The sequence below is a fragment of the Lethenteron reissneri genome, chromosome 17 (genome assembly GCF_015708825.2).
Source record: "Lethenteron reissneri isolate LAM-NWPU_2019-01 chromosome 17, ASM1570882v1, whole genome shotgun sequence".
In the NCBI taxonomy this organism is placed as follows: domain Eukaryota; kingdom Metazoa; phylum Chordata; class Hyperoartia; order Petromyzontiformes; family Petromyzontidae; genus Lethenteron; species Lethenteron reissneri.
In genome coordinates this window covers 455883-472782 of record NC_083795.1, presented here as the reverse complement: position 1 = coordinate 472782, position 16900 = coordinate 455883, and the positions used below count along the sequence as shown (strand labels likewise).

The following is a 16900-nucleotide window of genomic DNA, read 5'->3' as shown; positions in this document are numbered from 1 at the left end:
TATTCCATGGTATACAAAATAAAACGTTCACCTATTTCGAGTCAAAATCTGCATTTGTTTTGATTTTAGCAACAAACAAAAACCCGTGATTCTCAGCGCCGACGCGTACACGTCCACAGCACAATGACGCTCAAATCCCATCCCTCGAATCGGTGATCCATCGATGCCGCTCGACCAGCGATGCGTCCGCCCCCCGAAACAGGCGTGCCCATTGCCTCCAGACTGGAGCTGGCACATGGGCACCACTGCTGCACCACACCGCCGTCTGGCACGGTTCCTCCCCCGTGCTTCTTTACATTCATCGTCATCGGCCACGGTCTATCCACTGCTGGATGAATAGCCTCGCCACTGTCGCCATTCCTCATGGACGCCACAATCCCTCTCACTCCATCTCATGACATTAATTTCTCATTATTAAATCCAGACTGGTTATGAGAGTCGTGTACTCTACTATATTTACGACTATTCTGTGTGTAATTCATTTGGGACGTGTAAGCTGTCGAACGCATACATGGACCTCGTTGAGTTTAATGGACCATCAGTGTGTGTCTGTGTTGCAAGTCAGAAGCAACTAACTCGCAGTATTTAACACGGGATGTTGTCCAGCACTTGGAAAGTGCAACAGAGGTGTGCGCGCAGGGACGTTGCACTGTTTAACTCCAGTTTAGGAGGCACCTCCATCTCAATGCGGCTGCACGTCGCAAGTGAAGCTCATCTGGAAAACATTTTGTTTTAAATAATCGCACTGCCCACGCATTTTCGTGCGGTGCACACGAACGCATGTAACCGCATGCGCCGATCGCCGGCAAGCGTCCTCATGAACACCGCTACCACCGTCGCCACCACCACCACTACTATAACCACCACCACCGCCACCACCACTACCACCACCGCGGTGCAGTCCCATGGCCACAGAACGCCTCGCAAGAGGCCGATTCTAACTGCACGACGCTTTTACCGGAGCAAACCCTATTGGCAGACCCTATTGGCAGGCCGGGGAGGGGGCAAGGGGTGGAGAGGAATGAAAGTGCAGATCACGCGAGTCCCGGCAACTCACACCGAGACCTACGGAGGTCAAGGAGGTGCTTTGAGCTTTGGATATCGTCGAGGTCGATTCCTCGTGTGACGGCGCCGTGTCCGATTCGCAATCAGTGTCGTCACTTTGCCTCTGACTTGGAGTGTGGCCAGACAACATCGTGGACGAGACTCTTCGGAGCCAGGTTGATGGAACGTTTCAACCGTCCCCTTAAACGGGAACCATGAGTCCACGGTAGACCACGTGCATGCACAATGCAACCAATGCCTCTTCGCCCCCGGTTCTCTCTGAAGCAGCAGCAGCGGTCAACAATGAACCGGGCAATAACGTCGCTCCACGGCCCTCGTAGACGCGCCCGGCGAGCGGGCTGTCACGCACAACGAGGGGAATGCTCCCTGTGGGCACCATCCTGTCACTTGCTGGGTTGCTCTTATCAGCAAAATTCATTCGGAGAAATCCCGATCCTGCCAACTCATAGCGACCACCAGCTCATAGCAAGGGCAACCATTTCAACGTCATCAGGGGAGACAATCGCAGCAGGGAAGCTGCTGAAGCTGAAGCAGTTTCCCTGCTGTGATTGTCTCACCTGATGACGGTCGTTTGTGTTGCGTCCGAAATGTCGTGATCGATTATTTTATTTTCTACCCACGTGACTTTACCGAAATAACCAAAGAGTATGGATTCCTGCAGTCACGAAAGCTTCAGATCAAGATTTTATCATAATTGGCGAAAATGTATGTCCCAATTGTGTTTATCCGGCATGTTTTACGTGTAAATATTAAAGAACAAAATTATATATTAAAACGCCAAACAAGCTCCGAAACGGACGCCTCCAGAGAGGAAGGCAACGCGCACGTGGCTGTGAGCGGGACTGTGATCACGTGACTGAGCACGAGACTGTGACGTCGGCACAAATTGTCACTCAGAGGCGTCGCGACGTCACCCGCGCAGCAGCGGAGAGTCTGACAGCTCCAAATGTCTGCAAGTTGTTAAAAGGCACTGCGTGTCAGTGACAATATCCGTATGCCAAGCTTCATAGCAACTCATGACGTGCACGTGAGCTGGCGACACGCACAGCTGAGTGGACAAACAAATAGCAGGCCACGTGTCCCATGGTTTGGTTTGTGTCCATTCGGTGAGCCTCGCACACGGGAACGACAAATGTGCCTTCCACCACTGCACGTCCAGTTCATCAACAGATGTCTCGATTAGCTCGTTTAAAGTCGTTGTCAACGCTACAAATGTCATCGTGCCAAAGGGAACTTGTATATGGGTCTGTGTCAGGGGGCAATGCGCCATGGTGACACACGCGAGTGGCTGTTGACGGGACACGCAGTGAGCTGCGGACTGTGCCGGGCCGTGTGTGCAGCGCGCTGGTGACAGCAACCAATACCGAGGGAGACCAATCGACGCATTCACCTCCCTGGACGTCGTTTCGCTCCGCCTTCGAGTACTCCGCGGTTTAAACGCTTAGTTTTGGATGCCAATCTCCTTTGGGGTTTGTTGTTGCGTAATTTAATGATAGTTCGGCAGCAGACCCCCCCCCCCCCACCGCGAGAGCGGGCGACGCGTGACCTCTGCCGTGTGACGCGAGACTTGTCGGTGAGACACGCCACGAGAGGTTTAAAAGATATATTTTAGTGGGAGATGTTCTCGTTCTTTGCAAAACATTTGTGTTGCAGAGACACACTGTGTGTTGCAGAGACACACTTTGTGTTGCAGAGACACACTGTCGTATCCTTGTAATGCCATGAGCCTCACCGCTTGTTCATCAAATCCAAAAGCATTGCCCCCGCCGTACAAGGACACTGGCGACCACCATTGTGAACTGAACGCGACGTTTGTGTGGCTCGTGTAACAACGTGCACCCACCGTGTATGCCAAGGAATCGCAGTGTCTCACGTGACACTTGTGTTCATCGGTTGTGTCAGGTGGAGGAGGGTTCACGACACATTTTTACACGTCGACCTCACCCCAAGAAAAACAATTACAAATCAAAAGATTGATTGTGAATCCCTACGTATATATGTGTGTGTAGATATAATCACATTCAGAGATGCCGCAATTTAGCGGCCGCGTGATTTGCGTCTCAATGTTGAAGACGTCTCCGACTCGTGGCGCCTTGGCGGCCGCAGCAGCTGCAGCAGCTGCTGCCGCTGCAGCTGCAACTGCTGCTGATTTAACTGCTGCTTTAGCTGCTGTTGCAACTGCTGCTGCAACTGCTGCTTTAGCTGCTGCTGCTTTAGCTGCAACTGCTGCTGCTGCAGGTGCTGCTGCAACTGCTGCTGCTTTAGCTGCAACTGCTGCTGATGCTTTAGCTGCAACTGCTGCTGCTGCTTTAGCTGCAACTGCTGCTGCTTTAGCTGCTGCTGCTGCTTTAGCTGCAACTGCTGCTGCTGCTTTAGCTGCAATTGCTGCTGCTGCTTTAGCTGCTGCTGCTTTAGCTGCAACTGCTGCTGCTTTAGCTGCTGCTGCTGCTTTAGCTGCAACTGCTGCTGCTGCTTTAGCTGCTGCTGCTTCTACCGCCCGGCCCCCGTCCACGCGGCTTGTGGGCAGCCGGCACGGCAGCAGTGCAGAATGGAGACGGCAGCCACAAGGGGATCGAAACACTTCCCGGGGCGTCCCCCGAAACGTCTAGCTGTTCAATAGGGCCCTACATTAGTAGTGAACTATAACCCCACCGCAGTGAGATGTATCTGCATGGTAAAAGTCAATCAAACGACTATTTTCGGGGTGGCGATCACCCGAATCTCACACCCACTTGTTTATAAAGAACAGGGGCAGAACAAATCAAATGGGTTCGTCCTTAATGGACACCTTGCGTTGACGTTACCAATGTCCACTATTTCCATGAAACCCCATTGTTATTTGTGCTGTGCATTTTCCGATGTTTATAGTTCATCCAATTCTCTCGAGGAATTGCCCTAAAATCTCATCCCCAATCAGCCACTCCGAGTGCGTGTTGCTAGCAGGGCTCGCATCGTGCTTGGGTGCAGCTCACAAGCCCTTGTTGGACTCATTGCCGATGTCACCAAGAACCTGTCCAAGGCGTCACTCGACGTTCTCAAAGAAGATGGCGGGACAATGCCACTCCTCCCGTCTGCTGTCTACTCCGATACCAGAGCGTTGTTCGGCACAATGTCCAACGTTTCACTCCACGCGCTGGCAGCTTTTTCAGCAACTTCACGACATGGAGCTCCCAGCACGTGGTGTGAAACGTCGCACAGCTTGCCGGACAATGCGCGGAACGACCCGGAGACGCACAGTGTTATTCCGTGTTATTCAGTGTTACTCAGTGCAATGTATATCCGCCCTTATTCACTTCCCTTCGAGTGAGCAAGGAGTGAATGTCTTGCACCCCTCCCTTAGAGATTGAAACGCGTTCACTTGATATTCACTTCTGGCCAACATGCACTCAGAAGGCTACATTGAAGTTGGCCACTATAAACTTACAACTTAGTGCACGATGTGTGTGTGAGAGTGGTCATTTGAAGCCGTATTGAGAAGGGATGTATCGCAATAACGAAGTTATAAAACACTCCGATGGTCGCAGACACATTAGTTGGAGCGGCGAGCACTTCAGTAGTAAATGCAAACGCGTGATATTTTCCTTCTTTGTTTTACACTTGTGCTACGGCATGACCTCCAGTCTCGTTAAAGTTCACCGACGTTACATACGCGCGTCATATCGTTGCACAATATCAACATTGATAGCAGCAGTGCAACTAGGGCTTACATCGCTTCTCCGCTGTCGCTTAACGTCAGTGCATGCAACAGTCGTGTTGGCGTTATAGGGATGCATTTGTGGCGCATGCCGTGACGTCACTGACGGTGTCACGTGGTTGGATGTCAGCGCAGTGCAAAACACTCACCGAGGGTAACGCATTCGCAAGCGGCATGCTTTGGTCGGGGCGTCTTAACAAACGCTTTTGGCAATACTTGCATAGCAACATTTATTATCGATCATTAGCTCCATGCGCCAGGCAGTACCTTAACGGTTTTGTTAAATCTACGGTTTTACTAAAAAATACGACTTCATTCAATACAGTTCATAATTGGTTTCACTAATTATTTCAATGCGGATAACGTGGAAAACCACTTCGTTTGTTGTAAATGTTGAGGTTCCTTCTGCCAGTGACACAATGATCGTGTGTGACGTCGCAATGATCATGTGTGACGTCACAATGATCGTGTGTGACATCACAATGATCGTGTGACATCACAATGATCGTGTGTGACATCACAATGATCGTGTGTGACATCACAATGATCGTGTGTGACATCACAATGATTGTGTGACATCACAATGATCGTGTGTGACATCACAATTATCGTGTGACATCACAATGATCGTGTGTGACGTCACAGTGGTGGTTTGTGACGTCTGTGATGGTGTTGTACAGATACAGACATTCGCCTACTCTCCAATTGGCCTGCCAACAAATGTGCTCCTCCACTATCGCGAAGTTGTAAAGTTGATATAATTGAGATGTGAATACTGCGGAGTGGTGTGTAAAGATGTGAGTGTAATTCGTCTGAGTTGAGAATACGTTATACAAGGGTATTTTCAAACGTTTTAAAATAGTGTAATTATATCAGGAAAGCTAATTATATGGCTTTCTACGAGAATACATTTGTTCTGAGACGTTTAGAACGTTTCCTCAAAGCGTCTCCCCAATGCCTCGTGTATGGCCTCAGGCACACGGCGCAGGCCGCCACTCACAGTGGCTCATTGCAAGAATGAAGTCTCGAGCACCCCGACCATGGAACATGAGACGATTCGCTGCCGTACTCCGACAATACAATGAGGGGATGATGATGATAATAATACAATGAGATTACTCACAGGTACAGCAAGGCATCAAATCGCTACTACCAGCCGCCCGTGTCTATTAAACCCTCCTGGACCCATTCCTCGACGCTTGGGCAACAGGAGAAGGCACCGACAAGCCGGCGGTGATGTTCACGTGGTGCTCAGCCTGCGACATCCCGAACGAGACACCCGACTGAGGATCCAACAGAGGTGCCGCGTGGCTTCTCCGCGTCGCAGGGACCCGGGGCTGCGGCGAGCCGCGTTAGGGACGGCCACGTGGCCTGCAAGATGGAAATCGAGGGGTCGCAGAATTGCGTCTGCTGTGAAGTGCAAAGCCATCACTCACCTCGCGCTGTGGTGAGTGGGTGTGGGTCTCTATGTGGGTCTACGGGTATCTGTGTGGGTCGATGGGTCTCTATGGGTATCGTTGTCTACGCGAGTCTTTGTAGATATATAGGCTTCTACAGGAGTCTAATTATCACTACGGTAATTGTATAGGATGGATCTCCATGTGGATCTATGGGTTTCTATGTGGGACTATAGGTTTCTTTGGGTCTCTGTGCGAGTCTTAATTGTGACTGCAGTGAAGTGTGATCCATCGTTAGCGTCCCCGCTGATTGCCCCACACGCGCCGTATTGCAGGACCCACGTCCACAGTCAACACGCACAGCTGTACACGAAGCTGGAGCTTTGCACGTTCTACACGAAAGAAGAAACAAGTCAACGAAATGTACCAGATGTGCGCTGCCACGAGACAAAGTCTCCCCCTGCCACCTTCACAGGCTGCTGGGGCAAGTGCTGTGAGCGAGCAGCGCCTATGAAGGCCGGCACGGCACACGAGGGGGTGAGTGGCCTCACGACGCCTCTGTCTCACCGGTGCTGATGCTTGCACATGGCACCTGGTACTAAATTAAGGTTGAGTAGACCCAGGAGTGGCCCAGGACCGGTTCACGTATCCGTCACTGTTATTGTTCGTGAGCGGGAACCGAACTCGGGTGGCCGGGTTCGTAGCCAGGGGCGCTAACCACAGCGCCACTACTCTCTATTCTGTCACTATAGTGTTACACGGCTAATAGAGTTAATGCCAAAGTCTACTTATTCATAACTTTACCATTCACAGTTTTGTCTTCAACCTAACTTTACTTAACATGCATTTAAAATGCATTTAGAGGTAATTTATTTCATATTTTTATTGGGAAGCTCAGAGCTTTGCGCTCGTGACGAAGGAGCTCTCTCTCTCTGTGCAGGCGGCGCTGTGCAGTGCGGGGCCTCGTTCACACGCGTGATGAGATCATGCCAATTTGTGCTTTGAACATGTCTCGTCATTTTTGTTATTCATCTTTCACCAGTTATGTCACAATTAAGCCTTTGCCTTTTCGCACAGAGAGATATAATCATAATACTGAAGTGGAATTTGTGTTGAGCGGCGTTGTCCGTGCAAGTTGCATCTCAAAGCGCGTGTTTGTGCAGAGCGTCGCGAGCGCGCGCAGTCGTGTTGTGTTGCTCTGCTGGGAGGCGCCGGGGAAACTGCAGGGGCGGCACGGCGGCACGGCGGCCAGAACCGACACTGCCAACAATTGCCCAAGCTCTGTGGTCCCACACTGAGATGTTTGGCCAACTCCATTCAGGAATGTGCTTACACATTAAGTATGGACACATTTTGTCCCCCCCCCCCCCTTGCATTATAAGCAACGCGACTCAACTGAACGATAACCCGAATTCAAGAGCAGTTCCTGACCAAGGGCCCCAACCGCGTCCAGCCGTGCGGCAGAGGCCGCGGCCGCTCCGCCCCTCCGGGTCGCGCCGCGGAGTCCGCCCGTGCCCCCCCCCCCCCCCGTGCTGCCAGCGCGCCACTCACGTCGAGTGGAGACGACCCCGAGCCGGGCCGCCTCGCTCCGTCACGCACGAAGAGAGGCGGCCCGCCTCCCTTACATCGTCGACTGTTACATTCAGACGGAACAAAATAACTGAATAGGCTTTAGCGCAACTAAGCCAACACGGGGAGACGTCAACCCGGGTCAACTTGAACAGAGAAGCCCGCCGGCTCTTCTCCAGCCGACTTCCATGCGACAACTCACAAATTCGCATTCACGAAAGTGCCCGAAGCTCGTCAATGCGCCCTGCTTACACGCCGATTGCCGGGTACATTCAACATCACAACTGCGATTTCCGTCGAGCTCAAGGTAGCAGAGCTACTCTTCGTTGAGTGTATGCAGCCAAGAACCACGTGGAGAGGGAGGCATCGTCGAGGCACATGAGGAGGTTCCGATACCCACACCGCGGGATCGTGATCCGGCCGCGACGCGACGTTGTGCTGTGCCCGCCGGGCGCGGTGGCAGCGTGCGGGGCCCTCTGCGTCGTCAACGCGTCCACACGCAGCACTGCGCCCCGGCCCCTCGTCTGTCTCGCTCACGTTGCTTGCATAAGGCCTTCCGGGTACTGTACTCGTTTCAAACTGAAGTCACTTTAAACACAAAACGTAACAACTCAGCACACACACACCGTGACGTACAAACAGGCATTATTGCATCATCGTGGGGGGTGATTCGTTTGGTTCGGAGTGGGCTGCTCGCAGGCGATTTTGATCTTTCGTGCCAAGTCTCCGTGAAGGTGGCAGGGGGCTGCCACCCCGCGCGCGCGCCGCGGGGCGTGTCGTGCTTGGGGCCACCGGCGGCCCCCGCGCCCCGCTCAGCGTCCCCGAGGGCCAGGGAGCCGCAGCGGCGGCCGTGGCCGCGTGGGCCCCGTGCAGACCGCTCGTGCAACGTCGATTGGGAACGACGGCGACGGCGACAGCAGCAGCAGTGGGACGTGAGTTGGAGCAATGCCTCGTTATTAAATCAGACGTTGCAATTGGCAGTCAAGGGCTGACGTGTAGCTCCCTAGGTATGAATTACGCAGGCAAGTCGAGCATCCCCTTGCATTACAGATGAACTTTTCAAATTCATCTCGAACCAAACATTTGTTTTGTTATAATCAAGAATATAATATTTGGCTTAGTTACTTTAAGTATGTACAATAAACATGCTTTTTACCTTTTCATGTACGCATTCAAATTCAAATCAGATATAATCTTGGAGCAAGCGTTTAGTAACTGCGCAAGCAAAGGTCAAATTTGTGTCTGGGTATTCGTTGTTTTAAGGACACGTTTCCCTCCTGCGGGGGGGTCGCATGCAAGAGTCCTCCCGTCGCCGCACCGCCCACACTCCTCCACCCCGTGGAAGCGCGCAGCAGCAGCAACGCCGCCACCGCCACAGGCGAGGCGCAGGCTGCAGGGCAACGCCGTGCACGACGTGGCTGTGGGTGGCCACCGCAGGGAGACACCGCCCAGCCGAGCTCACTCCTCGCGGATTTGAAGGCGGTAGCGATGGTAGCGCAGCTGGAAGAACAGGCGCTGGGGAAGCGAGAAGTCCATACCGGGCAGCACGTAACCTTCAGTGACGCCCATGTGTTTGAAGCCCAGCGACTGGTAGAGACGGTGGGCGTCGATCTTCACCGCGGTCGTGCTCAGCACCACCGCGGTGCTTCCGTTGGCCAGCGCGAAGTCGATGACCGTGCGGCCCAGCGCCTTGGCGATGCCGCGGCCGCGGTGGCGCGAGTCCACCGACATGCGGCACAGCTCCACGGTGGCGTCCTCCGGGTGGGCGCGGGCCCCCACGATGCCCACCACGTCGCCGCCCAGCACCGCCACCCAGAAGCAGCAGCCTGCCAAAGGCACCGCGGGGAACTCGTGCGCTCTGCCCGACGCGTCGCGTGCAGCGCCCATCGCCTGCTGGGGCGCACTCTCTCTCTGTCTCTCTCTGTCACTCTCTGTCTCTCTGTCTCTCTCTCTGTGTCTCTCTGTCACTCTCTGTCTCTCTGTCTCTCTCTGTGTCTCTCTCTCTCTCTGTCTGTCTCTGTCTGTCTGGCATCGCCACAGCAGCAGCAGCCTGCCAAAGGCACCGCGGGGGACTCGTGCGCTCTGCCCGACGGGTCGCGTGCAGCGCCCATCGCCTGCTGGGGCGCACTCTCTCTCTGTCTCTCTCTGTCACTCTCTGTCTCTCTGTCTCTCTCTCTGTGTCTCTCTGTCACTCTCTGTCTCTCTGTCTCTCTCTGTGTCTCTCTCTCTCTGTGTGTCTGTCTCTGTCTGTCTGGCATCGCCACAGCAGCAGCAGCCTGCCAAAGGCACCGCGGGGGACTCGTGCGCTCTGCCCGACGGGTCGCGTGCAGCGCCCATCGCCTGCTGGGGCGCACTCTCTCTCTGTCTCTCTCTCTGTCACTCTCTGTCTCTCTCTGTCTCTCTCTCTCTCTCTGTGTCTCTCTCTCTGTCTATGTCTGTCTGGCATCGCCACAGCAGCAGCTTCTTCTTCTTCTACTGCGGGGAAAGTGGGAGACGTGGGCCTCGTGCAAAGCCATCGAGGAGACTTTCTGGCTGATTGTAAACAAACGGGGCGCGTACACTCAGGCTGGGATATCGCCACAATTCTCACCTCGTTGCTGGCGGTTAGCGCGCATCACACCCCGGGGTGTGCCTGGGTAGTTGGCTGACTTGGCTCACCCTCTGCTATAGACATCTAGAGCTGTAGAGGCCAGCGAGGGGAGAGGGAGCTATGACTGTGTACGCATCTACAGATGCTGCTGCTGATACTCTTCAAATTTATATATAAAGTTTTCAAAACATCCCCCGTCTTGGAGTTCACATAACGGCGCTCGAAAGAGCCACGCGCGGGTGATGTGTGGGTGGTGATGTTGTTGGTTTGCCGTGAGAAGAATCGCTCTGAGCGCGCGTGTTGGTTGTGGGTACGCAGCGTACCTGGAGTCTTGATGTAGTGGTGCGGGATGTCGGACAAGTCGTTGCAGAGGGCGTTGCTGGCATAGCGCAAGATCACCTGGCGGCTGTAGTAATAGCGCAGGGCCAGCAGCAGCAGGGGCACACAGCACGTGATCAGCAACGAGTGTGTTAGGCCCAAGCAAAAAACTGGTGAGAGAAGGGAAACACATAATCGAGACCTAACAGAAAAGATACACAACACACAGGCTGTTAGAACACTGCCACCTTCAGAGTTGCATTTGTGTCCCAGCAAAAGCCACTCCCTGCTCACTGCGTGCGTCTCTCGACATCGCACGATGTGCACGCGGCTCGCTGCTCACGTCGATCCACTGTTGGATGAGAGCCGCGCCACGCGGCTTGTGTCATGGGGTTATTTGACCAGAGTGCACCGCGCTGGTCAATGCGTGGTGACGAATACTCTACCCCTGTTTCAATGTTTATTTCATACACGGAAAGTCCCGTGTAGCCAGCTACTCAGCTAGCTTTCCATGGAGAACCGCGTGGTGCAGCAGCACAGAACAAGAACAACAACATCAAAGTAATCCGTACCGAGGAACAGGTAACATCGCGGAGGTACAGGCACAATCAATGCATAAAGAATAGAGAAATATATTAACAATGCGTTAAAACTAATAACTAAAATTAACGATACAAACATGCACATTGCACCAAAACAAGGACGAGGTGATGCACGGTGGGAGAGGAGGTGAGCGAGAGGCGAAGCCACCAAGTGAATAAAACAACAACAACAACCATCACCACCACGGGATCGCGGGCAGTCACGGCTGCAGCAGCAGCAGGCGGTGTTGGGTGCAAGGGCAGTCGTCGCCCTGAGCCCTCTGGGATCGGGGTGATCGGGAAGGGTGCAGGGAGGGATCCGTGCCCGACGTGAGAGGCGAGGGCTGACGGCGTGCTAAGTAAGACCGGGGAGGGGCCACTTCTGGGGTTGCGGCTGGGAATTCGTGGAGTTTGGAAGTATTTCAGATACTCGGTGCATTTGTTTTAAAATTCTATGAGGATGAAGGCAGCAGCCCTGTGGTTGATCGCTTCACGTCTCCAGGGGACACCGTTTGGAGGCGACACAGAGACTACGATGACCTGGCTCTACAGGGGGCGCCAAGGGCAAAGCGCAGTGCCGAGTGGCGTTGCCGAACGAGGCGCTGTCGAGTGGGACTGGAGGCGATGTGGTAGATATCGCATTCCATATTAATATGGAGCTGAGGTGGGACACTGTTTATTTCTGTAGAGGAGTCCACTAGTGGGGTTTTTTTTTAATCTTGTATGATTAATGTAGGCCTTGAAGGACAGGGTTTGTGTCCAAGATAACATCTCGATACGTAAAGTTATCGATCTCTTCAAAGGGATGCGAATGCAGAGACGCAGTGCGCAGGGAGAGCAACACTCGGTTTGGAGTCACCAGTGAACAACCCCCGACTCTCGCCTCCTGAGCATTGAGGACGCACATCGAGGCATTAGGCTGCAGTTGTCGATGATCAAGGGCATGGGGCAGCCGACGTTGTAAATCGCCCCCTGACTTCTCAGAGACCATCAGGGTTGTGCCATCGGCAGGGAGATGAATGTCAGAGTGTGAGGCTGAGACACCCGGATTGTCCACGTACAGGAGGAGCAGCATCGGGCCAAGCAGGGGCGTTGCGGAGTCCCCTTAGTATCGAGCACCACAGAGGTCGTGCTGGATTCTCATCCAGGCCATATTGCTGGAGGAGGGAATCGGTCATTGCTCGAAATGAAGTTGGTGATTTGCAATTTAAAACTCCTCTCAACTATCTGATGAGAGCAGAGAGGAGTGGGGTGAGGTGGGAGTTATTCTGGTCCTCCACGGCACCATCTTTACGCAGCGGGCGTACAAAAGCTGTTTTCCATTCAAGAGGGATGGATGCCTCCTAAGAATGGAAAGGTTCGGTATACGGGCTAGGAGTTAGATATACGGGCTAGGAGTTCGATATATGGGCTAGGAGTAAGATATACGGGCTAGGAGTTCGGTATACGGGCTAGGAGTTCGGTATGCGGTCCAGGGGTTTTGCGTGGGGGTTGCCACAAGGTGGAGGGGGGGGGGCAAAGGCGGGCGGCCATCAGCACCACCGTCCGCAGCAGAGGGAGTGGATGATGGAGCAGAGAGAGTGGATGATGGAGCATAGGGAGTGGAGGATGAACCACATTTGTTCAGCGTCTGTGCATGGCCCGCACAGACATTCATTCTGTTCACCTCACTGTCAACAGCAAACGTGAAAAGGCAATTTTAACTCAAATCGCACAGCGGTGCAAGACACGAAGAATGAACCACACCCGCATCGACACAGACCGACGTGATTTACGCGTAGACAAATTATTCTAAGAAATACCTTTGCCTGATTGCTGCTTGATGTTAAATATCTCTCCACAAATGTTCCGCACGAGACATCCCGAGTCATTGCCAATGCCACATCAGTTCCTGTGAAAATAGGCTTCACTGTTTCTGGGCACGGCAGTGCTGATTCTAGAGGTGGCTATTTGAGCGAGGGAGGTCACTATTTGTATTATCAGTGGCCGACACTGCTCCCCGTGAGTGCCCTGCCCCACCAAGCGACGACTCGCGCAGTCTCGGAGTCGGAGCGAGGTCGTGGTCCCAGCCACCAGCGGCGCTGGGGTTACAGAGCGTGCATCGCCTTCCGGTGAGGCTGTGCCAACATGAATAGTGCACACGTCTCCACAATTCCCATCAGCCAGGACTGTGTCTCAGGTCGTATTTCACGAATCGTACGTGACGAAGTGCGGCACACTCCTGGGCTCCGGCTGGCATCGATTCCGCGTCTGCTGCCACACTGCTGCACTGCGCTAGTCGGGCAGCAGCCGCCTCGCCGCGGGCAGCAGCGGGGAGTAGCGGGCAGGGCGCTCAGATCGGTGGCGAGGCGTCTCTCTGGAGTCGTGTCCGCGTACAGAGGCTTGCGCATAAAAAATCACGTGGTGTATTTAAAGGACATCGAATGATATGAATACGTATTTCTATCAATACATATACTCATTGGATAGAGGTCTGTGTGTAGTGTGTACGTGTGTATGTATACGTGTGTATGTACGTACATGCTGTGCCGGCTTCATCACAAACAGTACTTGTTCGCAAAGTCTGTGCAGCAGGATAAGAGACGACTGCGGATTGCATAACGCAGACCATGATTCGTATAATGCGTGAGTGGTGCTCTGCGTTCAGCGTATCTGTACATACACGCGTGACTACCATGAATGTGTGCATGTTTTACGAATCGTATAATGAATGCATTTCTGGAAGTACAAATACTGTGCATCTCTCTGTAGTAAATGTGCATTATGGGGAGCGGTGGCGCAGTGGTTAGCGCCACGAAGCAGGCCACCCAAGTTAGAGTCCCGCTCACGGCTACCAACACCAGTAACAATTATCTGAACGAGTCTTCGGCGTCCCCTAGGTCGACTCGGCCCTAAATAAGTACCTGCTACGGTGTGTAGTAAACGTCACCACTGGGGGAGACAAAAGCGGTCGGGCGTGGTGCTGGCCACCCTCGTGTGCCGTGCCGGTCTTCATCGAGGTGCTACTCGCTAACGGCACTCGCCCCAACAGTCCGCACTCGCGTTCTCAATCTGCACCCGCGTGGCTGTGCGTGCGTGCGTGCCTCCCGCGCGCCTTACTCGTGATGGTCGCGTACACGAGCTGGATGCCGCGCTGCTCCCGCAGTCCGCGCAGCGCCGTGTTGGGGATCCGCTCCTGGATGCCTTCGCTGAAGATCCGCCGCACCGTCGCCTCGTCCCCGGCGCGGAACTCCCTGATGTGCGCCTCGCGGTGCCGCGCCTCGTCCGAGCCCGCCCGCTGCCACGGCCCGGCTGGCCGCATGCCGCCCTTCTCATCGTCCCCCTCGTCTGCGATCAGCCGCGAGTCGCAGCCCGTGCTTGAAGCGGGACGAGGCATTCACGGCGCGGCAGCGAACCGTCGCGCGGCGGGAGCGGCGTCACGGGCGCACACTGCGGTATCGGCGACGCTCCGGTGACGCGGTCATTTATCGGAGCGCCGCTGCTGCTGCTGCTGCGCTTGCTGTTGCTGATGCTGATGCAGCAGTAGCAGCAGGGGCAGGGCTGGGGGAGGGGCGTCCCGTGCCGAACGCTCGGTGCAGCAGCGAGCCGTGCTCGTGGGGAGCCTAGAGAAAAGCGTAATGCAGCAGCAGCATCAGCAGGGACGCACGCAGCGCGCTCTGCAGCTCAAGGCGGATGAGACACGTGGAGGCGGAGCACGGATTGGCAGTCTCTCACTCCGTGCTGCTGCAGCTGCTGCTGCTGCAGTAGCTGTTGCTGCTGCTGCTGCAGGACACCACTGCGGAGCCTGTATCAGCACCTGCCGTGACACCACGAACTGCACATCGGCATCTTACAGATACTGCGGATTAAAGTGAATCTTGAACTGAGATGCGAAGTGCACATACAGAGGCTGCATGTAGCATACATCGTGCTCTCAGCGCACAGAGCTGGCATTGCGCATGTGAACGCACTATTATAGGGCGATGTTACATTCGTTGTATTGGATCGTACTATTTCATTGTGATCAAGGTAATAATAGTTTTTATTTTGAAATTAGCGTTCGATACACTTTATACACGCAGTCGTCAAATACTGCTTAATGCCCACGATGGTTGGTCCTTTTAAGGCAGAGTAATCGACGAATGTTTGTGTGTTGAACTTCTTTCGCACCGTACGTAGCCAACCGTGCTAATCGGAGGTTGCCGGGGGAGAACAACAAACTAAGACTGTTTGGAGTTCAATGTTTTGTCAGTCGCTTTCCCAATTCCGCACGAGATCTAGCGAACGAGAGATAGATGAGGCCACGCTTAGAGAAACGCTGAATCACCGGTACACTCCTGAACTCGATAACTGCTGACCTGGCACAAGGAGGCGTGCCACCATCACGACTCGTGCTCACGATTGATGTGGATGGGCCAGAGGAGAGCGGCTGCGGCGACGCTGGAGGAACTGCGCGCTCTCCGCTTTACAGATTCAGAATATTTATTTACGTCGGAGAAATCCGATGAGCTATGAAGCTCTTTTCCCACAGACGTCCACGGAGGAAGAATGCGCACGGCAAGAGAGCGAACACGCTGTGAGAAAAGCCGCAGGCTGGGAGGGGGGCAGGAGGGGGGCAAGGGGAGCTACTGCCCCCCCCCCTTCCCCCACCCCCCAGGGGGGGCAGCAGCCCCCGCGTGTCCCCCCAGTACGCCGCGTTCTTCATTCGCGGCGGGGGGCGGTGGGGATGCGGGGTCGCTAGGCAACGCGATGACATCACACACGTGTCTGTCACAGACGATTATGGATGCTGCATTATATTTATAGTGTTGTAATAGTGTACGCTCGTAATGGCATATCATTTGAATAAATAATGCCGTACTCGTTCGGAATGATTAATGCTATTATTATGATCTTTTATTTCGTAAGGGAAGTATTTGCGTGTTCTCCATTGTGTCGTCTTGGGTTGTTCCACGGCGTCACGCTTGACATTGAGCAGGCCTCGTCCCAGCAGCAGCCTGGCATCCTCGGATTGACCCCGGGGGTGGCAGTGTCCTTGCCGGGCAACTGGGCAGCAACTAATCACTCCCTCTGAACAAACACCCAGCTACTTTGTGCCTGTTTAACGATGCAAATGTTAACATTGATGCATATTGTTACTATTATACTTGTTTACCCAACCAAGACGCTATTGAGTCTCAAGATTGTTTTTCAAGAGGGTCCTGCCAAGTTTCCACAGGAGGGCACCAAGTGCACGTGTCATCCCAGTAGAGTCGTTTGCGGGTAATTGTTCTTCAGCATTGCGATGTTGGACACGTACCCGTTTCAGTGCGTGTGCGAGGAAACGGGATAACTCGGAGTGAACCCATGGAGAGCGGGGGGAGAGAGACACCCAAACTCCATCCCAGACGCTTCTTGTTGTGAGTCAAGACTATTCACTACCGCCGCTCTGCCACCCATTGACGACACGATGGTACTGCACAGGCGTGTCCCGCTTAACGAGCGAGATACGTTCCGTGAAAATTGCTCGGTAAGCGAAAACTCGTTAAACGATCAACGTTTTAAATCTTGATTTGAGCAACGTTTACCCATTGACTACTACTATGTTAAAAGCTGAGATAAGCTTCAGCCAGAAATGTTCCACTTTTGAACAACTTTTTTTCACGTGAGAAATACAAATTACTGGATAAGTTGAAACTAAAGTAATACATCAAATGTAACATTCACC

General features: G+C 53.7%; 1 protein-coding gene across 1 annotated transcript; it reads right to left on the bottom strand.

Annotated features, from left to right (window-relative positions):
- Window positions 1-7696: 7696 nt before the first annotated feature.
- LOC133343290 (N-acetylaspartate synthetase-like) lies at window positions 7697-14670 on the bottom strand. Its single transcript, XM_061552766.1, has 3 exons — window positions 14314-14670; window positions 10639-10803; window positions 7697-9551 (listed from the first exon to the last, which is right to left on the bottom strand). Exons 1-3 carry the CDS (start codon window positions 14588-14590, stop codon window positions 9184-9186), a joined length of 810 nt encoding a protein of 269 aa, XP_061408750.1. The 5' UTR covers window positions 14591-14670; the 3' UTR covers window positions 7697-9183.
- Between the last annotated feature and the right edge of the window lie 2230 nt (window positions 14671-16900).

Coding starts and splice junctions, on each gene's coding strand:
- LOC133343290 (XM_061552766.1), bottom strand. CDS start 14,590: ATGCCTCGTCCCGCTTCAAGCACGGGCTGCGACTCGCGGCTGATCGCA. Junction 10,804..14,313: donor CGTGTACGCGACCATCACGA/GTAAGGCGCGCG, acceptor TTCTCTCACCAG/TTTTTTGCTTGGGCCTAACA. Junction 9,552..10,638: donor CCACTACATCAAGACTCCAG/GTACGCTGCGTA, acceptor TGCCTTTGGCAG/GCTGCTGCTTCTGGGTGGCG.